At 40.3% G+C, this 24,334-nt stretch overlaps 1 protein-coding gene across 1 annotated transcript in view; it reads right to left on the bottom strand.

The window, feature by feature from the left end:
- LOC115099561 (ankyrin repeat domain-containing protein 26-like) overlaps nucleotides 1-24,334 on the bottom strand; it is a 462,251-nt gene that overhangs the window by 112,558 nt on the left and 325,359 nt on the right. The window contains 3 exon segments of the mRNA XM_029617295.1: nucleotides 420-571; nucleotides 7,585-8,542; nucleotides 9,025-9,168. Coding sequence (XP_029473155.1) covers nucleotides 420-571; nucleotides 7,585-8,542; nucleotides 9,025-9,168 — 1,254 coding nt within the window.

Raw genomic sequence — 24,334 nt, 5'->3', positions numbered from 1 at the left:
TTTGATACGCCTTCCTAAAATTCACATCTAGTTATTGAATTCCCTATTGGTAATAGAAAATCTCAGTCATCAATACCATCACATCTTTTTACAAGGAAATTATCCATCAAAAGATATTTACATTACTTTACCACACTGAGACCCTCAAATTTCCAAGAGTCCCATCTGGAATGATGTTACACCAGTATGTATCATTAGAGTTGACCAATCGCTTAAGAAACTATACAAGTTTCCGAAACACAAATCTTGTAAACTCAGCAACTAATATGTATATATGCAAATCACAAGATACCACTTAATTTCACAATAATTTTCAAAGTTATTCAGAAAATACAGCATGTAATAAGTTTTACAGACTAACATTGTCAAGAAAAGGACTGCTGACCTATTTTATTCCAGAAAGTTGTGTTAAAACTCACCTTGCTTTTGATTTTTTCTATGTCCTTTTGTAGGTGCAATTTTTCATCCTCTAGGTCATTGCGATATCGTGTTGTGACCTCTAGGGAGGCTTCAGACATTGACAACTTTTTCAGAGTATCTGCAAGTTCTTGCTGCAGTTGCCTCAATACACCTAAATAAATAATCCCATATAAGTGCTATTTATTAACTGGATTAATTTACTGACATGATTTATAAAACTAGATGTACTAAATATAAGCTGTGTGCTCACACATTTAAACATTTCAAGGCCAATATTCGGTTACTACTTAGCAGATAAGTAGTGACTTATCCGACTAAGTGGCAGTCACTAAATATCTGGGTATCTTCAGCAGCCACCACCTAGCCAGATAAGCCACTTATCTGGCTATGTAATAGCCAGATATCCAGTGGGCAGACAATGGGCATAACAGGATGGCACTACTTAACTGGATAATTTAACCTGATAAGTGCAGATTTTAGGAGTTATCCAGTTAAGTTAAATGGATAAGTTAGACCTACTATACAGCTGGTCTAACTTATCCGGATATAACGTATCCAGCTAAGTAGTGCTGTGTTGCTAAACATCCCATGAAAGTTAGCTGGATAATGCTAAATATTATTCCTTCATATTTAGCTGCTAGGTTCTATAATTAGAGATGGGGTAATTTAGGTCTCAATGCAGAAAATGGAGTGTTTATTTGTTTTGAATTTGTGGGTTATATTGAGTCACTAACTTCTTTATATGAATATATTTAGCTCATTATCTAATTAAGCAAAGCACCCCTTCTTTGAATATTTCTAGCCAATGATAGTGAGAATGTTAACATACCTCTTTATAAACTGACATTACTAAGTTCCAGTTTGCTAAATATGGCTGCCAGGATGACAAACACTGAGCTGTAAGGAGTGTGAGTTTCTTCCTTTTCTGCTAAGTATGATCAACTAAATTAAATATCTTGGAAGTACCGTACAATAATGACTACAGTGGTATGCATAAGTTTAGGCACCTGTTGTTTCAATGAATCTCTAAGTGAACTAAAGCTGATACAGCCTCTATATGGTACAAAGTTAAAACATGACATCTTTCTGCAATTTTTAATGCAAAATTACTATTTTATTATTTTCAATTTTTTAAAATCAGCAAACAGTAAAGTAGTGGTTTCATTACTACTTTTAAACAAGTTGCTAACAAGGCCCACAAAGTTGATGACACTTTAGGCCTTCAATTAGTCAGGTGAGGATAATTCCACAGTTTGAACAATACTCTGATCCTTCTAATCTCTCAGACTGTGAATGTGTTCTATTTTTAACATCCATGGGTTCCCTGGAAGCTGCTGTCTGAGCAATGAAGATAATTCACACTTAGAAAACAGAGAAGGCTATAACAATTTTTTCTAAATGTTTCCAGCTAGAAATTTCAACTGTCAGAAACATTGTTGAGAAATGAGGAAATGGGAAGCAATGGAACTGTGGAAGACCAAGAAAAATCTCTATCAGAACTGCTGAAAAACAGGTCAGATCTGTAAAACAGAACCCACAGATCACTGCAAATAACCTGCTGAAAAGTTTAGCTGACACTGAAGGAGTTGTCCACAGGTTCACAGTATAATGTAGCTTATACAACACTGATCTGCATGGGAGAGCTGTTAGAAGGCAATACAAAGTCATCATCTAAAGTATGCAAAACAAACCTCAATAAACCTGAGACTTTTTGGTACAAAGTACTTGAACCAATGAAAAAAAGTTGAACTGTTTTACTACAACCATTTCCATTTCTTAACTAATGTCTCCGACAGTTGAAATTGCAAGCTGCAAGGCTTGATGCCATAGTTTTTTTAACTTTATATTTATTGCGATTTTTTAACAATTAAAAAAAAATCAACTTTGCATAGAACGAGCTTGATTATAATAGGAAAATAAACAAGATAGAAATATAAGAAAAATTATCTCATAAAGAAAACCAAATCCTCATTTTAAACCACAAGAGTAAAAGGGGAGGGTCAATTATGAGGAGATCAAAAGAAACATAATATTAGAAACAGCAATTAGCGTGAAAACCTACAAATACATATGTGGTTTAACCTTGCTGACAGGTTTACGAAGACCAACCAGCTGTCTAGAATCTAAAAATGTACAAAGTTGTTCTGATACAAAAAAATAAACTAATCAGCCCCATATTTTACCATGCATTTGCAGGGGATACCTCAATAGAAACGAGGCCCCCAGAGCCCTGACCATCCTGGAGAAGAGCCAGAAAGCCATTTTCTTCTTTCTTTAGTAATCCTTGCCATGTCAGGGAAAATCCTAATTATCTGGCCAAAAAAGAGAATATTCAAATTCTTGAAATAACATTGCATTATAAAACTAAGATCGTATTCATAAATGAAGGAAACTAATAATGTGGCTCTTTCAACAATTTCTTGAGTGGATGATTCCAGCATAGCTGTCAGGTTCTCAAAAACCATAGAAGACTGGGCAGTTTCTTCTTGACTTAACAGCACGAAAGGCAAAAATATACTTTATTAAATGCCTAGATTTTATCTAAGGAACATGTAAGAGTTCAATCAAAAATATTTCCTCACTGTCATTTGAGGTTGTTCAACAATCCAAGAAAAATTTAAGAATTGTAAATTTAAATGCCTAAAATATTCTCCATATGGTCCACTCTCTTAGACAAAGATTCATATTCCTTAATACATGTAGCATTAACTGATTTTAACTGCTTAACTTTGTCTTCCTGAACAGTGATCTTCCCAGTCTGATCTTGAAATTGTCTAGAGGTATCTTGAAATAAAATCTCCACTCTAGTAGAAGTATCATTCACCTTAGCTGAGCAGGCTGTAGAATAAACAGTGAAGTTGGCCATCAGATACCATAAGGCCTCAAGTGTAACTATCACCAGATTAGAAAGCAAAACAAAGTGCGGGGCAGCCCCTGGCTCCACAGAAGACATGGAAGCTTCACCTCCACAGCACTCAATGATTACTTCTCCTGCAGCTGAGCAGAATCGGGGCCCACATGTACCAAGCCCTCACTTGCTGTCGATGTCAAAATCTGGGAGCCATCTTGAATGGCAGCTCCTTCTAATACAGACACCTGCATGATGACATCATCATCCAATGCCATAGCTGCTGCGGGGGGAGACACCAAAATGCCAGCAGTAGACGACCATCTAAAGGACTAAGTGATGCCTCTTCCCTGGGTGAACATGGCACTCCTTGACCAGGATCACCTTGGGGACTTCCATTTATTTATTTATTTATTTATTTAACATTTTTTATATACCGAAGTTCTAGCAACAATGTTGCTAATCATTTCGGTTTACATATAACATTGGGGTGACTTAACATGTGTGTCTTACATGGAACAGGAACATGAACTTGGAGAAAATTGAATAAATACTAATAACAAATAACATTAAAACAACAGTAGTAATAGAAATGTTATATACAGGCGATTAAAATCAATTATGAATAAGGTATCTGCAAATAGATAGGAGGGATTGGAAAATTAATTGTTTAGATGTCAAGCAAGAGGTATTATACGGCCATAGACCTGGAGGAGCGATTTGAGAATAGAACTCAATCGTAGGCTTGAGAGAACAGCCAAGTTTTAAGTCTTTTTTTAAAAGTGAGGGGGCATTGTTCAAGCCTGAGATCCGATGGTAGAGAGTTCCAGTGGATCGGACCTGCAGTGGAGAAGGCTCTTTTGTTTGACGAAATTTTTGAGTGGAGGGGTTTTTCAGAGAACCTTTTTGCGCAGTTCTCAGTGGACGGGAGGAAGTATGTACTGGAATGGGATCCTGAGGTCTAGGTATGAGGCTTTGTAAATGGATTTATGGATGGATGAAAGGGTTTTGTAGGTGATTCTGTATTTTATAGGGAGCCAATGTAGATTTTTTAATATTGGTGTTATGTGGTCCCTTTTTTTTTGCTTTAGTTAAGATCCTGGGCAGTGGCATTTGGGGCATTTGTAGCGGTTTTAGAGAGATATCTGGGAGGACCAAGTAAAAGGGAGTTGCAGTAATCAATTTTAGAAAATATGATTGCTTGCAGAACTGATCTGAAATCCTGTGGGGTACAATAAAGGTCTGAGTCTTTTTAGAACCTGGAGTTTGAAGAAGCATTCTTTCACTGTGTTACTGATAAAACTTTTGTAATTCCATAGCCTGCCTCATTTATTTAACAACCTTCCCCTGCTTTGTAAGAATGAATTATCTTCATTTTCCAAATGCTCAGACAGCTGCTTAAAGTAATCCATGGTTGTTCAAAATAGATACAGTATAATCACAACCTGAGAGGTTATAGGGATCAAGGTATTCTTCAACCATGAAATTGTTTTTACCTGATTACCTGAAGGCCTAACAAGTCAATCAACTTTTTGGGCTTTGTTAACTTTTTAATGAAGTAGTAATGACTTGACTGGAAGGAGTGTACAAACTTTAATACATGCCCTATTCACAGTTTTATTTTTATATCTGCTAACATCAGCAAATAAATAGTAATTTTGCATTAAAAAACTTGTCATTTTCAACTTGTACTGTGTCGAGGCCACATTAGTTTTTGTTCACTTGGAGATAGAAAAATACAATTTCACCAGTGGTGCCTAAACTTTTGCACATAAACTAATACTGAAGTTAGTTAATACAAAACCTGTGGCCTGTAATCATGCAGTTTGTATCACATCCTGCAGTGGTAACACTGGATCTGATCAACTTAGTGACCTGTCAGAACAACAGGGCATGAGATAAGTTTTTCTTTCCTTATTTTTGCACAGAATCCAAGGATGTCTAGGTAGAACAGTGAACCATATGCTGCTATCTATTACCTCATACATACAGTTTACCAGATATACCACACTACTGAAGGTTTGTGCTCAATTACATTATCAAGTTTTCACATTTTGTTAATTACTGCTATCAAGGGTTAAGCCACATTTTTTCTTGGGACCCAGTAGAAGGAATATATTCTCTCCCCACATTGCTCATACCAGTACCCATTACCCACTCAGCCTTCATTCCCCAACTCCTACTGCCTGTTCCCACCCTCTTCCCCAGCCCCCCTACCCGCTCTAACAACCTATTCTCCTTAGCTCCCACTTTCCCATGTCAGCCCCCTTGCCCAATCTTATATCCCAGCCCCCACTGTTCACTCATACCCTCAGCACCCTTTGTCCAACCCCCTTGCCCATTCACACCCCACTCCCCTTCCCCCAGATCCTGTTGTCCACTTACCACCCTCAGCCCCCCCCCCCCCCCTTTGCCCGTTCTCATACCATCAGGCTTCCTTTCCCAGACCAAATGCCACTCACTTCCCTCATCTGCTGCCTAACCCCTATTGCCACCTCACATCCCCAACCCTCACCCAGTTCTATTATCTACTCATACCTCAGCTCCCATTGGCCACCCCTCAAAATTCCACTTGCTCATTTCCACACCTCCAGTGCCTTTCTCCAGGCTCCATTGCTCATATTCTTTTCCAAGTTGAAACTGGAGCTAAAAAGTTATTTTTTGCTTACATTTTGGAGTTGGGACCCTTTAAGAAAAGAGCCAACAGCTATGGAAATAAGCAGCTTGCTTTGCTCCAACATTTTAATTCTTGGTTTGGAGGAAAGCAGGAGCTGAGGAGCAGGGTCAGGAGAGCTGTGTGGGTGCCTGTACTTTCATGTTTCTCGGCAGTCATTGCGAGAACAGCATAGGATTAAGGGTACCAGGTGGCTCAAACTTCCCAAGAGCTGCATGGAGCTTTGAGTGAGCACCTGAATGGTGCACTTTCCTCCTTCCTCACCAAAACAGCTGGAATGGGGCTGGGATCAGGAATGGAGCCATGCTGTGACCCAGTCACTGGTGCGTTTGACTCAGTTCTGAATCATGACCCCGACTTTGAAACACACTGGACTATACGTGAGTTGTAATTTCTTCAAATATTTAAACCATGTACAGTATAATCTGCACTATTTTCTCAAAACAGCCAAATCTTTAAAATATATAATCTGCCTGTCACAATTGAATTAAATTTTACATTTCAGTCCACCTATCCTAAATTTGCTAGCACAAATATTTAAAAAAAAATAAAATGTAGGGTTTACAGATATTCATAGTGAGATCACTAAAAGCACAATAAACCCACAATCTTCAGAAAAAATATTCTTACTTAGAAATGTGGATCATCCATGTTCACAAACAATATGCACTGTTTCTCCACTCTTGGGATTAATTGCTTATGGGACATGGCAACTAACAGCACAAGCCAGAGAGAGCTAATCCCAGGAATATAAATGTGTGTTTATGATACCTTCTGAAAACAATATTTTGATAAAGGTTCCACTGAGAGATCCAATTAGGTGGAGGACTAACATTCACATTGTATTCTTATGGAGTTAGTATCATAAATGAACACATTCTCAATCCCAATAATGTAATAACTGTACCTGGTGCTATAAACAGCAAAGATACTAATATTTTCTATCAAAATCAAAGAAGAAGAAAGAAAAGCATTACAGTATTACTGATGTATGAAAATCAAACTAGCCATTCAAGATTCTCAGCAGAACAGAGGGAAAGAATGACCTTCAATTTATCTTGAAGGCAATAATAGATTTGAAACTAGTAACTTGATTTAGCCTTAGTTGTACCTTATTTATCAATTTCAGTTACATTGATTGTGTTCTATTTCCTCTACCATCTTCTCTGAGAGTGAAACATTTTCAAATTCAAGGAGTGATATATTTAAGATAAAAGGGTTTGCATCTGTTTGAAATTATTTAAATGCTATTTGGATTCAGGCCATTTTATCTGTTGTTGGTACCATAGAAAAATGTAAACCATAATAACCACAGAGCTTATCATTAAGCCTACATAGTGAGCAATGAAAAAGCATGTCTGCAGCTGAGTATGATCCATGGGAATATTATATCAATAAGTCAATGAGAAATCGAGGGTAAAAAGGTCTCTCAATATTACTAAATAATCTTATCATGAAATAAAATACTTTAATTCTTCACACCTATCTGCTCTCTTTTCAAACAGACTTACAGGTTCTATTGTAGTAGAAAAAAAAGGCTTTTCTGCATCAAAGTAGAATCTTATCCATCAGCTAGGAGAATGACAACATAATACTGATTAAATCTAAAGTGTCTATAATTTATCAATCTTTCAGCACTTACTTCCCCTCTCGACTTTTTCAAGTTTCAAGTTATAAACTTGTTCTCGAAGTTCATTAGATTTTGAGATTAACTCTTTGTTTCTCTCTTCGATCATATGAATCTGTCTTTCAGAATCAGCGCGAAGCTTGCTGAAGATGTCAGTAAATCGATCCTGCACATCGCTCACTACTTTTTCTTTAATGAGGCCCTTGTTTTGTACATCTTCCAGCTGTTGTCGAAGCAGCATGTTGTCACTCTGAATTTGTGCCAGTCTTTCTTGCATAGATTCCTGTTTCACAGTGCATTTGCTTACTTGATTCCTCTCAGTTTCTAATGTTCGCTCAAGTTCCTTAGTCCGACACTGTGCCTGGTTTAGGTCCACTTGAGTATTTTCCAAAATTAAGGTTTTCTCTCGGAGGGTAAGGGTAGCATGGTGGAGCTCGTTTTCCAGGCTATTAGCTTTTGTTTCGGCTTTGCTGAGCTGCTGAGACAAGCTATTGTTGGTCTCTCGGAGACCTGACACTTCATAATTCAACTTGTCTTGGGAACGAAGCCACTCATCCCTCTCCCTCTGTAAGGTGCGTTCAGCATCGCTTTTTGATGCTTGGCTCCGCTCAAGTTCTTGAACAGCAGTGACCAAACGAGAACGGAAGGATTCTACTTCTGTCTCTAGTCTTTCTTTACTTTGTTTCTCATGTTCTACTTTGGAGCTCAACATTGCAGACTCTGTTTTTAATGCATTCATTTGTCCATTATACTGAAAAATTGTTTGTGCCCAAGTTTCTTCATTTAATTTTAGACTCCTTTTGAGATCATCAATTTTTTCTTTCAAGGCCTCCTTTTCCTCAAAATATTTGCTTTCTTCTTCCTGGTTCCGAATTCGCACTTGCTTTAATTCCAGCTTGAGCACAGTCATTTCCTCCTCTATTAAGTGGTTTTCACGCATCAGATCTTTTTCCCTTTCACTAATTTCAGACATCTGAATGACACCATTAAAAAAGAAAAACAACTGCTTCATAAAACCTTCATTTGATTAGGAAACTGTCAATGAAGAAATCAAATTCTCTGTGCATTTTAAAATCCCTCTCATACTAAGACTGAGTGAAACATAATACAGCAAGGTTGGCCTTATTCTACCAATTATTCGGTATCTTATTTCTATGAGCTAAATCAGCCTTAAAAGTTATTTTACACAATATACAAATGCAAAAAAGGCTCTTCTGCATGCATTCGACAAATCAAAGTATATCAGGGCAAAAACATAAACAAATTGCAATACCAAATAAACTGGCAGGTAAAGAATCTGATTTTTTAATGATTGTTTGTTTTTGAGCCAGACTCTTGTTTCATGCTTACATATGCAACTTTCTCTTACTATACACTCTCCTATGAAAAATGCTCAGTTATACTTTTAATAGGAAATAGTCTTGCAGCTGTGACTACATAGCATATAAAAGATACCTCTGAACTCTTGGATATTTTCTTATTTTCTTCTTCTATTTCTTTCTGCTTCCAAAGGTGGTTATTCAAAATTCCCTCCTGAAGAACTCTGGCACTGCGTTCTTGAGAAAGCAATCTCTGTGCTTCATTACGTTCCTCTTCAATCTGACAGAAAGAGAAATTTAAAATGCAGCAAGAGTGACCTTCTCCTTTCAAAGCAAAAAAAAAAAAGTTTAAATGGAAAAGACTGCAGTACTGTAGGAAAGTAATTTTATAACAGTATGCATGCAGTAAATACACACAGATTCCAGCCCAAATTTTCAATGCAGACTTACACACGTAAGTCCACTTCAAAATTAGTGAGTGTATGCAAAACCCTGCACATCATAGATACACACATTTACATCTGCTTGGGAACAAGTGTAAATGCGTATGCATAAATTTACAAGCACTTTTGAAACTTGAAAGTAAGCATGTAAATGGTTTCCCCACCCCAATTCTGCATCCAAGAACGTATTTTCAAGTATGCATAGAAAGATGCACAAAATCAATTCTGTGCATACTTTTATGAACACAAACCCCAGCGTAATTTTTTTTTTTAATTTTCTTTTTATTAAGCATTACATTTTCATTAAGATATCACAGATTGTATTTTATACATCAAAATTGCATAGAAAATTATCATATCAGTAATAACTACTCTTACAATCTGTAGAGACCTAGAAATCTTTCTATAGGTAATAAAGAGACCTAATAAGCCTAGAAATAATTTGAGCAGAACAATCAAAGAAAATCACTTAACATTGTGTCAACTGTATTTTACTTAATTTCGTTACCCCTACTAAGGATATCTACAGGGTTAGGAACCCAGATATAAACGTAACTGGTCAGGCTGGTTAAACATATATTTTGTATTCTGATAAACTACTAAGCAATGACATGGAAATCGTAAGAGAAATTTAGCACCTTTCTGAATGACTTTATCTCGTAATGCTAAAAACTCTTTTCTTCTCAATTGTGTACTATAGGCAATATCAGGAAAGATTCTAACTGAAAATCCATGAAAAGTAGATTTTTGATGTTTAAAATACAATCTAAATATGGAATCTCTTTCTGATATGTCTACAAATTGTACTATCAATGTTGCTCTAGATTTAATTTCCATATCTGACGATTTTTCCAAAAGTTCCGATAGATTTATATCTTCCTCTGACTCTCCCTGTATTTGATCTTGTTTTTCACCCATACTTGAAAATTGTGTAGTATAATATATACCGGACAGCATAGGCATTTCCCTATCTGTATATTTTAGTATATTCCTAATATAACTCTTGAACAGTTCCTTTGGGGATAATAGATGGGTTCTAGGGAAGTTTAAAATCCTCAGATTTACTCTTTTAATTTGATTTTCAAGCTGTTCTATTTTGTCTGTTTGTATCTTTTCGGATTTAATTAAATTAAATTGAGTTTTCTCAATCTCAGTAACTTTTGTAGTTAGATTATTAACTGATCCATCTAACTTTTCAATATTTGACTGTAGTACCAGGTTTTTATTCATACCATCCTGAACTATTTTTGTTAAATCATTTATTGATTTTTTCATCGAAAATAACATGCCACCTATTTCCTCCAGAGTAAATTTTTTTGGAGTTATTACTTGAATCTCTTCTACCAGTCCCGCCTGAGTTCCCAATATCCCTTTATCCTTAGTTACCATATCAGGACTTATTGGTACCACAGTCAATTTCAATTCAGACTCTTCAAAGGAAACTTCTCCTCTTCCTCCTTTTCCTGTAGGTGGTTCTGGAGTCAAAGGGGCACCAGGGCTTAACGATGTTTCATATGTCAGGGAGTTCTGGCCCTGCTCAAGGCCAGAGCCTCCAGTGACTTCCTCTCCTGGTGGAACTAATACAGTTTTTCCAAAGAGATCGTATACACTTGGCTGATTGCTACTCCCTACGGGGGTAGACGTCGATGTTTTCCCTTTTCTTTTGGTATGTGGCATACCAAAGATAGAGTCTGCCAAAAAAAAAAAAATAAGATAAATGTACCTGTTGTCTCTTTGGGACACAGTTGTTTAAGCTTTTTCAGTCTCAATTGGCTGCTGCTGATATCAAATGTCTTCCTCCGGAATCCCAACGAATCCGGGTGAAGCCGGGCAAAGCCGTGCGCCCCTTAGGCGCGCGGCTTTGGCGACGCGCCGACGGTGGGGCGCCGTGTAGACGCAGCTGTTATTGGCGTCTGCTAGGGCTCCTCCCTCGAGCGTCAGGAACCGGCAGGTGAGTAGGAAAAGCAGAGCAGCGTCCACTGCCTCAAGTAGAAAATCACCACAGCAAGCTCAGTTCACCGTGCAGACGCAGCTGTTATTGGCGTCTGCTAGGGCTCCTCCCTCGAGCGTCAGGAACCGGCAGGTGAGTAGGAAAAGCAGAGCAGCGTCCACTGCCTCAAGTAGAAAATCACTGCAGCAAGCCCCAGCATAATTTTTAAAAAAGCTCATTTACATGAATAAAATTGTGTTTTACACAAGCAAATGCTTTTGAAAATTACCTCCATAAGCAGGGCTAGATTTATATATAATGGGCAATATACCAATTGAAGGTAAAAATAATCCCCAAAAGTAAAATCAATAAAGGGATTTATACATATTTTCATGAATCTTTATTCTTCTTATATACATCACAATTTTTGTCCAATCAATAAATTTTGTATATATTAATAACATATTATACAGACATGCTAGAAATATATATTCAATTAATATCAACCATAATGATAAAACCTCAAGCCACACACATACTGTTAATAAAAAGCCATAACCCATCCTCTTTCAATCACAATCATACAACCTGCTCATCACACATCTTTATGGAAGAGCTTAGTAAATACCTTTAGTAAACATTATGTTTACTAAAAGAGGTAATCACAGATAGATTCACGTTTCAGTGTAAATACTCTCTGCACAGGTGGTAAGGTCCTGCTCCAGCTGAATTGTTTGAAAGGGATCACACATTCACTTTCAACATAAGAGTCCCTGTTGGGCAATGCACATAGGGCCAGATTTTCAATGGATTTATGCGCGTAACCAGTCATACGTACGCCGGGCCTATTCTCAAAAGGCCCGGTGATGCACGTAAAGCCCTGGGATGCATGTAAGTCCCTGGGCTTGCAAAAAGGGGCGGTCCGGGGCATGGCCAGAGGCATGCACACGCCCGCTGTGCCGGGGATCGCGTGCAACTTACTTCAGCCCCAGGGCTGAAGTAAGTTTTGTAACAAAAAAAAGAAGACGAAAAAGGTAGGGGGAGGTAGGGGAAGGGAAGGCAGGGTGGAGGGGTAGGGAATGGGGGAAGGCAGCTCAGAGTGGGCTCGGTCCGCGCAAGGTGCACAATTATGCACCCTCTTGTGTGCGCCGACCCCCGATTTTATAACATGCCCGCGCATGTTTTAAAATCAGGTGTACATGTGTGCGCGCCGGGTAGTATGCGCACATGTACACCCGCACGAACCTTTTAAAATCTACCCCATAGGGTTTTGCCTTTTCCACATGTAGGATGGTCTTGCTTTAGCTGAATTGTTAGAAAGGGATCCAGCATTCATTTTACATATGAGTTTCCCATAAGAAACACGCAGGCATGGCATTTTTTGCCCCTAAATCAGTGTCTTTCTTGAGAAGTCAGCTTCGGTTTCAAAATATGTCCAATGAACAGATAAAAGGTAAGCCTGTTATAAATAAAATACAATTTTTTAAAAAGTTCTTATTTGGGGATGTTTCTTTAAGAAAAGAGATGTTATGGTTGTAAAATAAGATTAAAGCCATGCATCTTTTTATTTTAGATATTCATTGATGTTAAAGTTCTCCACAGATGCTTGTAAACAATGAGGTACTGAGATTTTACAAGATGAGGTATTGTTCAAGTTTATATAGCAAGTCTGACCTTTTTTTTTATTTTTAGTCTCTGGAACTGGGGACAGTATAAAGTTATGGTTATTTAACTCAGGTTTTATTGCTTGTTTAAGATACATCATAACAAAAGTGCAGAGCTTGATTGGGAAGTTCCAATTGAAATACAGTTTGGAGAATTAAGAAAACAGGAATGATTCATTGAAACTCAGGCACCTCTACCTCCACAGACATGCCAAGAGACAAAGTGTAAAATTATAAATAACTATATTTTGGTTATAAACAGTTGTGCTTATAATCACGTCACATTTTGGACTGACATAGAATACCCCCTGAAGAAGCTGGAGACATCAGTGAAACAAGAGCTCCTTATTGGGGGGGTTTGGGGGAGATACTTGAATAAAAGGGAGCACTATTAGAAAGTTTAAAGAAAAGGATTTTGGGAGAACATTTGAATAAAACAGTGTATTGCAGATATAAACTGATGCATTTTGTAAAGAATATTCAAAAGGAGTGGTGATTCATAATATATAATATGTGTGGTGAGCAGGTGGAATGATTGTGATTGAAAGGATTATTGCTTTCTATTGACAGTATGTGCGTGGCTTGAGGTTTTTATCATTATGGTTGATATCAATTGAAATATATATTTCTGGCATGTGTGTAGTATGTTAATTATTATATAAAAATGTATTGATTGGACAAAATTGTGATATATTTAAGAATAAAGATACATGAAAATTTGTATAAATCTCTTTATTGATTTAGATTGATTTTACATATTGGGTGCCCTCAGGCAGCGGGGAAGTTGAGGGTAATGATTCCAATCCCCCACCTTGACAAAGTCATTAGACAGAAGTACAGAGGGAGTGAGACTGCCCCTATTTCCTCTCCTTTCTGGTCCTTCCCCCTTACCTCTAGTCTAAACCATGGCAGTCTCCTCTCCAGCAGTAGCACAATTTTAAAAAGGAAATGGAGTGTTGAGAAGCTGTGTGGTGCTGAAAGGGAAGGAAAGGCAAGTGTTGGTATAGTATATCAGCTCATTGTGCTCTCAAGGTCCTTCACAGGCTCTGCCCCCTCCATCCTCACAGGCTTCCTATTACTACAGAAACCTGTGCAAGAGGCGGGCCACTGCAGGGCCTTGAGAGTGCAACCGGCAGCTGGAGGCCCGGTGCTAAATTTCCTTTTTAAAGTTGCACTGCTTCAGCCCAGAGGCACACCCAGACACAGGCCTGGGATCGAGTAGGCAACACTCTGGTGCCTATTCGGCGTGTAGCCTATTGCTACACGCTGATTTTATCATTCTCACTGCTAATTTTGACTTTATTGGTCTCTGAACTACCATTTATTATTAGACTTGCCATTAACTAGGGAATATGATCTCCATTGGTTTATTGTATTTGTTCTTATTTTGTTGTTATTTTGATATATATATCATGTCCACTTTATTTCAATTTGTCTGTAAAGCCTGTTGCTGAATTATTGTTTATTGTAAACCGAGGTGATGTTTTTAACGTGCCGCGGTATATAAAAAAAAATCACTAAATAAATAAATAAATATTAAAATTTGGTGCCAGAGGCAGTTTCCTATACCTAAATCTGGGCCTGCCGATAAACATTTTCATGTAGTCAGTAATGAATGAAGAAATGTACTATAATAGTTGATATATTTTTCAACAGAGGAGCTTACAAATAGCAGCAGTTCTTTAAATTACGGTAAGTCCCGTGTGCATTTGATTGAACATTGCCACCAAAACACTCCCAAAACCTTCAGTTTCAATAAACATTCTGAAATATGAGGTTATAGTAGTCCATCATTCATTTGTCACTTTTTCTTTTAACCAGAATCCAAAGATAACAAGTGCCTAACCAGCTTCCATGGTTGGTTACAAGTAATGGAATTGATTGCAGTAGTGAATCATGACCAGGGCATCTGGTTTCCTGCAACTCTATAACTGTGGCAACTGCAACAGACTATCTTCTGAGGCAGATTGTTTCCTCTACAACTGTGAGGAACCAACCCTGCTGCTGCCATCTCCCTTTGCCATCTCCCACACCCACCACTGGGCCACTGTATTTCCTTCTCTCCTTGCTGTACTACCCTTTTCTTCTCATTCACCTGACACAGCAGACCACCTTTCTTATTCCTTCCCACATTAACCCCCTTCCCCCAACCTCTCCTCACTTGCTGTTTCCTGCCCTCGCTGGGCAGTTTTCCTATCTCCTTCAACTCACTTTTTCTTCTCCCCACCCCCCCGGCCGCTTTTAGAATACTTTCCCCCTAACTTTTGCCAGTGGCTGTTGAGCAGTGCCAAAAGTTATTATTGCTGTTAGCATTGGGGACTTCAGCTCAGAATACACTGAACCCTGGGAGAGAGGAGGGAGTGCTGAGAGGCTGCATGATGCTATGTGGTGCTGAATGGTGAGGAAAGGCAAGCGTTTGTGTAGTACATCAGCTAGAGGAGTCAGAAAGGTGGAAAGAGGAAGAGAGAGATTGGGTGGTGAGAGGGGGAAAATGGGAGAGAAGGGATGGCAAAAATAAGAGGTGATGGAATAGGGAGGGACAGGCATGAGAGGAGTGAGGAATGAAAGTCTGGGGGGAGAGAGAAGAAAAAACATGAAGAGAGTATAAGTGAGAGGAACAAGAGATGAAACATTGGAGGGGAGGGTTAAAAATAGATTGAGGCTGAAAAGCCAGCTGAGAGGAAAATTTGCATCTCTAAGAGGGTGAGGAGTAAACTGTAGTGAGAACAGGCCAGGACAGAAAGAAAAAAAATGAAAAAGGGAGAAAAATAACTGGAAAAGGAAATAAGTAATGGTGTTAATGGTTGTCTACTCCCACTGGGTCTACACATACGTAGGAGTTGCATTTGTTTATCCAGTAATAGTACATCAAAGTTATAAAGCTTGTCTTGTAAGTACATTAGGATTATTCATTTAGTTGTACAGTCCCATGCTTTAATGCATACATCAGTGGTTTAGGGCACATTAAGGTTCTTTTATTTACTTAATGAACTTGAATTTTGTGCATGATACTGCTAAAATGACAATCTCGAAAAAAGACCGATGCTGAAAAACAGTAATGCAGTGGCATTACATATTGTAACTTCACATTCGACTAAGCAACCTCAACAAGTATGCCATCTCTATTTTCAGGCCAGTCTATGCAATGGTTTCTTTGATGAAAGAGGGTTGAAGATACATAGACAAGAGACACGATTTTCCAATTAGGAGCTCTTTCTTTATTTTGCATACAAAAATCTAAAAATTCTTCAGTCAAGGAGTAGGAGACTTTTTTTTTTAAAAGAAACATTTTTTAAATGATAGACTTTCAATAAAAATTGGCTAATAAAATTCTATACATACTTATACACATATGCCATAGAAACCAGAAAATAAATCCACATAATTTTCTAATCTCGGTCATAGAAATAACCCAGAGCTGCCACAGGAAACGGAGGGCCTTGATCATGGAAGATATTATTGCAAATTTAATTTCCTACTAGCATTATAGCCATTCAAGCAGACTAAACAACTGCATTAGAGAGAGAAAAAATATTTCCTACCCACTGTGATAAGGTAAGCATTCATAGAAAGAAATCTTTATATCATACAAAAACTAACAAAATGGAGACAGCTGTGGGGGGGGGGGGGGATATAAGTTTTCTCAGAGAACAAAAAGCCTTTTTAAAGACAACTAAATCTAGTTTCTTGACACTGCACATTACCAACACAACAGCAGCAACAATATCCCTGCATACAATGAGAATGCAATCTTTTAGAGTCCAATTTACTAATGTTTTTCCTCCATATACACAGTATGAGGAAAAAAAAAAGCATTAGTATCAGACCCTTAGTTTAAACAAAGGGAAGCTAAGGGATTTGCTAAATGAAGCACAATATACAAAGTTTAGATGATTCTCTCTGTCTCAAGTTTGCATACATTAAGCCTCTAAAAGGAAACTAGGAAGCAATCAGATGCCCAAGCACAGATCAATGAAAATACAAAGAGGAAAACTTAGACCAAGGGAACTGTCAGTTGACGGTCCAGATTTGGTCTAAGATTTATTTTATTTATTTATTATTGTATTTAAAATCTTTTCTATACCGTCGTTAAGCTAGCTGCCGTCACAACGGTTCACAATAAGGCACATAATTTCAAACTTAAATGTGTTGAGTTATATTAACTAAACAGGTGCCATCAAATACTGTAACAGTTTCATATTAAATATTATTTAGTGGTTGTGATAAGTCATGTCTACTTTAAGTATATCAGCTATAAGATAAATTAACACTTAAGTCTGGTCCTCTGTTGTTGCAATCTAATAGAGGTAAAGTAAAATAAAATATACACACACACACCATTCGAGTAAGCTGATGTGTGTGTGTGGGAGTTCTTCGGACTGCATCATACAATTCCCTGGATTCTACTCTTCATTCCTTTTGTGGTATGCTTGCTTAAATAGCCATGTTTTTAAACTTTTTTTGAATGCTTTGATGTCTCTTTGTGTTCTGATTTCTAAAGGCATTGTGTTCCATTTTATAGGTCCTGCCAGGGATAGGGCCCTATCCCTTACTTGAGTTAGTCTGGCTGTTTTTACTGAGGGAATAGTTAGTAGGGTTTTGTTTGCTGATCTCAAGTTTCTATTAGGGAAGTGTACGTGAAGGGCTGTGTTCAGCCATTCTGTCTTTTCGACGTGTATTAATTTATGTATGGTGCATAGAGGAAGCTTATCAGATGTACAGCACTGTGTACATTTAGCAGTGTTATAAAAATAGAAAGTAGCAATACAAGGTGCTCTGACGCTGTAAGACACACAATTATTTTTGGAACTTTGTCCATCTCCTTGAAACAGGGCGCCATCTCTGCATTTCTTGTTCAGAGTGGAAGCATATGGGCAGTGACCGAAAAGGGTCAGGAAGTACTGTATTCTCTTGGTGTGTCTGCAGCTTGCACTGTTGCTGTACTTCAAAAGCAGGGGAGAGGGCTGTAGTATATAAAGGAGGGAAATATGCCAGGAAATGTGTCAAGGAGATTTGGGACGGTGATAGAGGGCTGATAGGGATGGAGAGAGATTATTCTAGCTGAGAAGAGGAGGCATGACAGGCCCCATGATGGAGTGGTGTGGGAAAAATACAAAAGGAAAAATGTAGTGTCCCTGTGCAGCATCACTACACGCTTCTTTCAGAAAGGCAGGCCAGCAATTACAAAAATTTGTGAAAAGACAGCTTGAGATGAGCCAGGGAGCACTTTTTACAACTATCTTGCTTCCAGGATACTAAAGAAAATAACTGTCAAGCTGTTATCAGAGGTAGAAAAATAGTGATAGATAAAGAGGAGTACATTAAATTGCTTACCTGTAAACTAGGATTTTCCAATAAGAGCAGCTCAATGATTCACACAGATGGAGTCATGTGACTATCTCCTGCTGAGTCAAAGCAGCTTCCCAAGCTGACAGCTTTGGAAACTTGATACTTTTGAACCGGTTGCCAAGCAACCAGACAACCACACTGCCAGCTGTGGCTGAAAGAGAGAGCTGAGTGTGTACTCCACAAGGCTAGCTAGGGTGGGGTGAGGGTGTGAATCACTGAGTTGGTGAAAATAGAGAACATCAACTTCAGAAAATAATTTCACTTTCTTTAACACCACACAGCCTCAATGGACTCACAAGGATGGGACTTCCCAAAGCTAAGGATATCCAGTAGAGTGCAATGCACATTGACATCCGCGATAAGAAGAAAAACAGAGTTGTGCACTCAGGTCTGGATTTTAAGAGGTACGCACGGGCGTACATTTGTACACGCAACTTGGTGCGCACAAATGTACGCTGATTTTATAACATGCGCATGCAGCCGCGCGTATGTTATAAAATCCAGGATCGGCATGCGCAAGGGGGTGCAACACTAGTGCACCCTGCGCACACCGAGCCCTAGGGGAGCCCCAATGGCTTTCCCTGTTCCCTCCGAGGGAACTTTCATTCCGCGCGCCCCCCCCCCCCACCTTCCCCTCCCTAACCTGCCCCATACCTTTGTTTTACAAGGTTGCGCGCGCCGGCCAAGTGCCGGCGCAGGATCCCCCGGCCTAGCAGCCCTACGAAGGCCTCTGGCCACGCCCCTGCCCCGCCCCTTTTTTCAAGCCCCAGGACATACACACGTCCCGGGGCACGCATGCGTCGCCGGGCCTATGCAAAATAGACTCGGCGCATATAACCCCCTGCACGCGTAAATCCAGCTGGATTTACGCGCGTAGGGCTTTTAAAATCTGCCTCTCAGTGAATAGATTAGAAGGCACCCAAAAACACAGTCATCTTAAGGTATATAAGGTATATATGCCAATGAATATACAAACCAAGCTCCAGAAGGAGAAACCAAAACTGAGTAACTTTAATGCACAAGCACCAAACCAGCTGAGCATCAATAAGAGGAAATTGTACAAAATATAATTGCTGTTTTTACTTTATTTTTTTCCTTAATTTTATTGAGTTAAAAAAACATTACCAGTCATATATATGTACAGCCCTTTATATCTAATTAAATCCATTACCTTCACATAGGGAATGTGCAATCTAGTACATTCTATTGGAACAATCTAGTGCACTCATATGTTCTCTGCCAGTATATAAGAACTTAAGGCTTGCAATATCGGGTCACACCAAGGGTCCATCAAGCCCAATATCCTGTTTCCAACAGTGGCCAAGTCAGGTTACAAGTACCTGGCAGGATCCCAAGGGGTAGATAGATTCCAAGCTGCTTATTCCAAGAATAAGCAGTGGATATCTGCAACTCTCCTTTAATAATTGTTAATGGACTTTTCTTCCAGGAACTTGTCCAAAACCTTTTTAAATGCTGCTATACTAACACTTGTCACCACATCCTCTGGCAACAAATTCCAGAATTTAATTATGCGTTGAGTCAAAAAAATATTTTCTTTTTAAATGTATTACCCAGTAACTTCATTGTGTGTCCCCTGGTCTTTGTATGTTTTGAAAGAGTAAACTGATTAACGATTACTTGTTCCATTCCACTCATTATTTAATAGACCTCCATCATATCTCCTCCAGCCATCTCTTCTCCAAGCTGAAGAGTCCTCACCTCTTTAGCCTTTCTTCATAGGCATAGGGGAATTGCTCCATTCCCTTTATCATCTTGGTTGTCCTTCTCTGTACCTTTTCTAATTCTGCTGTATCTTTCTTGAGATGTGGTTAACAGAACTGAACACAATATTCAAGATAAGGCTGCACCATGGAGTGATACAGAAGCATTATGATATTCTCTGTTTTATTCTCCATTCCTTTCCTAATAATCCTTTAAATGCCTGAATATCGATTTAATCATTGGTCTTTGCCTCCTTCCTACCTTATTTTTGCATTTTGCATTTAGTGAAATTATAGTGAAAATTAGTGAAAAACCACTTAAAGGAAAATTGGTTCTTACCTGATAATTTTCGTTCCCGTAGTACCAAGGATCAGTCCAGACTGCTGAGTTATGCCTCCCTTCCAGCAGATGAAGTCAGAGAAAAGCTGAAAAGCTCCCCCTATATAACCTGGTGTGCCACCTGCGATCCCTCAGTATAATCAATATCAAAGCAGAATGAAGTAAATTTTAACAACCAATGACTTGATCAAGCCAAATGTTAACCTCTTAAAAACTATAACTTGTGACAAAAAAAGTATGTCGCGTAAGTGTGCAATCTTCGAAAAATCTGCCAAGAGAAATTACAAGTAGCTGAGTGGACTCTCCTGCATATGGGCGGGCGTCTGGACTGATCCTTGGTACTACAGGAATGAAAATTATCAGGTAAGAACCAATTTTCCTTTCCCTGTATGTACCAGGATCAGCCCAGACTGCTGGGATAAACCCAAGCTGCCCTAAAGGGGGTGGGACCCGGAGAGTCCCACTTGAAGCACACTGCTGCCAAAAGAATCCACCTTCGGATCCCGGACATCCAAACGGTAATGCTTAGCAAATGTGCGCAAAGATTTCCAAGTGGCCGCCTGGAAAATCTCTTGGCTTTCTGCCCAGGACGCTGCTTGTGACCTAAGAGAATGCGCCTTAAGACCATCCGCTACTGGACACCCGTGACATATGTAAGTCGAAGCAATAGCGTCTTTCAAACCAGCGGGCAATAGTAGTCTTAGAAGCTTTAGTCCCTTTCTTAGGACTGCTCCACAAGACAAAAAGATGATTTGACAATTGAAAAGGATTAGTTACCTCCAAGTACCGCAAGAGGACCCTGCGGACATCCAATCTCCTCAGATCCTGAGCCTGAGGAGAATTCCTATCCTCATCTGAAAACGCCGGTAACTCAACTGACTGGTTGACATGAAAGGCCGATGCTACCTTTGGTAGGAAGGAAGGCACTGTCTGAAGTGAAACTCTAGAGTCAGAGATGCACAGGAACGGCTCTCTACAGGACAATGCCTGAAGCTCTGAAACCCATCTAGCTGAACAGATAGCCATGAGAAACACCGTATTAAGCGTTAAATCCTTCAGCGTAGCCCGCTTCAAAGGCTCAAAAGGAAAACCGCAAAGGCCACGGAGAACCAAATTTAAACTCCAAGATGGACAGATCACACGCACCAGTGGCTTTAAATGCAAGCCTTCCCAGATTCCGTTTGAATGACAACTACATCCTCTAAGAGACTTCACAATATAATGTAAATATTTATTCCTTAACTGATCAGTTTTCTTGCTCCAATTCTTTCCCAAAGTTAGACTTTACCCTGTTCTAATGTAACTTTACGACCTTCGCACTTGTTAATGTTCTGTTATTTGACTCACTCCCCCTGTTATATGTAAACCAGCAAGATGTGATTTTTAATCACGAATGCAGGTATAGAAAAACTTTAAATAAATAAATGTTTGGCACCCTTCAAGAATCTTGCCACATCCGGGTGAGCAGCAATGGAAGTACCATCAATCAGACCTCGAAAACACCCCAAGGCTGCTACCTGCACCCGGAGCGAGCTGTACGCTAAACCTTTCTTTATGCCTTCCTATAAGAAGGCAATAATGTGAACAATAGCGGCCTGCCGCGGGGACACATTCAACCTACGGCATCAAGAATCAAACACCTTCCATACCCGAACGTAGGTGAGAGATGTAGAAGTTTTTCGAGCGTGGAGAAGAGTGGTAATAACTGCCTCCGCGTAGCCCTTCTTCCTTAACTGTCTCCTCTCATAAGCCAAGCCGCTTCAAAGGCTCAAAAGGAAAACCGCAAAGGCCATGGAGAACCAAATTTAAACTCCAAGATGGACAGATCGCACGCACTGGTGGCTTTAAGTGTTTGGCACCCTTCAAGAATCTTGCCACATCCGGGTGAGCAGCAATGGAAGTACCATCAACCGGACCTCGAAAACAGCCCAAGCCTTATCTTGAATATTGTGTTCAGTTCTGGTCACCACATCTCAAGAAAGATACAGCAGAATTAGAAAAGGTACAGAGAAGGACAACCAAGATGATAAAGGGAATGGAGCAATTTTGGCCTGATCGAAAAATACTGGGCCCTGCCAGAGGAGGTTCGGCAGATGGCCGAGGCGCAAAGGACCGTCTACTGCCAGGTTGATCAGATCTGCGAACCACGGCCTTCTCGGCCACTCCGGGGCCACCAGAACAACCGGCCCCTGGTGGGATTCTATTCGCCTTAAAACCTTTCCCACCAACGGCCAAGGAGGAAACACGTAAAGGAGAATGTCGGGAGGCCATGGAAGAACCAGGGCATCCACTCCTTCCGATCCATGCTCCCTTCTGTGACTGAAGAAACGAGCCGCTTTCGCGTTCAATCGAGTTGCCATTAAGTCTAGCCAGGGGGCTCCCCCACCGACTCATCACGAGCCACATCACCTCCTCGGACAGCTCCCATTCTCCGGGATCTAGCCTCTGTCGGCTGAGAAAGTCCACCTGAACGTTGTCCACTCCGGCTATGTGAGATGCCGCTATGCGGGTTAGATTGCGTTCTGCCCAGGCCATCAACATGTCCGCTTCAGAGGCTACTGGTCGACTCTTCATACCCCCTTGCCGGTTTATGTAAGCCACGGTGGTCTCATTGTCGGATAGGATCTGTACCGCCCGGTGGTGGTCAAGCGGAAGGAATTGGCGCAGCGCTAAGCAAACTGCCCTGGTTTCCAAGTGATTGATGGACCACTTGGTCTGCGGAAGTGCCCAAAGGCCCTGTGCTGATCATGACTGACAGACCACCCCCCAACCTGTCAGGCTGGCATCCGTCGTCATGATTATCCATTGAGAATTTTCCAGGTCCACGCCTCGAAGCAAGTGATCCGGGATCAACCACCAATCCAGGCTGGTCCTGGCTGGTTCCAGCAACGGTAAGGGCAGATGGAACTCTTCCGACTTGGGGTCCCAACAAGAAAGCAGCACCCTCTGCAAAGGTCTCATATGAGCAAAGGCCCAAGGAACCAACTCCAAGGTAGATGCCATAAAACCAAGAACCTGAAAATAGTCCCACACCTCGGATGAGGGAAGAGCCAACAGGCGCCGAACCTGAGACATTAACCGCTCCGTCCTCACCAGAGGCAGGGAAACCTTGCCCACATCAGTGTCGAAATGAGCTCCTAGAAATTCCACACCTGGGACGGAACCAGCTGGCTCTTGGCATAATTGACGACCCAGCCTAGGGAATGCAGTCGACGCAAAACCGACTGTACCGCTACTTTGCAAAGCTCTTCCGATTTCGCTCGTATGAGCCAGTCATCCAGGTAGGGATGAACCAATATCCCTTCCTGTCGAAGGATCGCTGCCATCACCATCATCACCTTGGAGAAGACCCATGGAGCCGTTGCCAGCCCGAAGGGTAGGGCATGAAACTGGAAATGCTGTCCCATGATCAAGAACCGTAGGAACCTCTGATGGTGTTCTTGGATTCCTATGTGGAGGTAAGCTGCTGTCAGATCCAAAGAAGCCAAAAATTCACCCTTGTGGACTGTTGCAATGATGGATTGCAATGTCTCCATGCGAAACTGAGGGACTCGCAAAGCCCTGTTGACCTTCTTCAAATTCAAGATTGGCCGGAACGAGCCCTCCTTCTTGGGAACCACGAAGTAAATGGAGTAACGACCGGTCCGACGTTCGGCTGCGGGAACCGAGATAATCACTCCCAGAGCCTTCAACCGAGACAGCGTTTGAAGAACCACTTGTTGCTTCGTCTGAGACCCACAGGGAGATACTAGGAACAGATCGCGAAGGGACCGAGCAAAATCCAAAGCATAACCGTGATTTATAATATCTAGAACCCACTTGTCTGAGGTAATCTTGACCCATTCCTCACAAAACCGGGAGAGCCGCTCCCCAATCTCCGGATTTGAGGAATGGGCCGGCGCCCTCTCATTGGGGAGCTTTGTTGGAGGCGAAGGCATGAGAAGCTCCGGTGCCTTTCGCTGCAATGAAAGGAATGCGCCCATGCTTCTGACCTTGTTG

This window comes from Rhinatrema bivittatum, chromosome 9 (assembly GCF_901001135.1).
Source record: "Rhinatrema bivittatum chromosome 9, aRhiBiv1.1, whole genome shotgun sequence".
NCBI lineage: Eukaryota > Metazoa > Chordata > Amphibia > Gymnophiona > Rhinatrematidae > Rhinatrema > Rhinatrema bivittatum.
The sequence above is the reverse complement of the archived record's forward strand: the minus strand, read 5'-3'. Positions and strand labels throughout refer to the sequence as shown.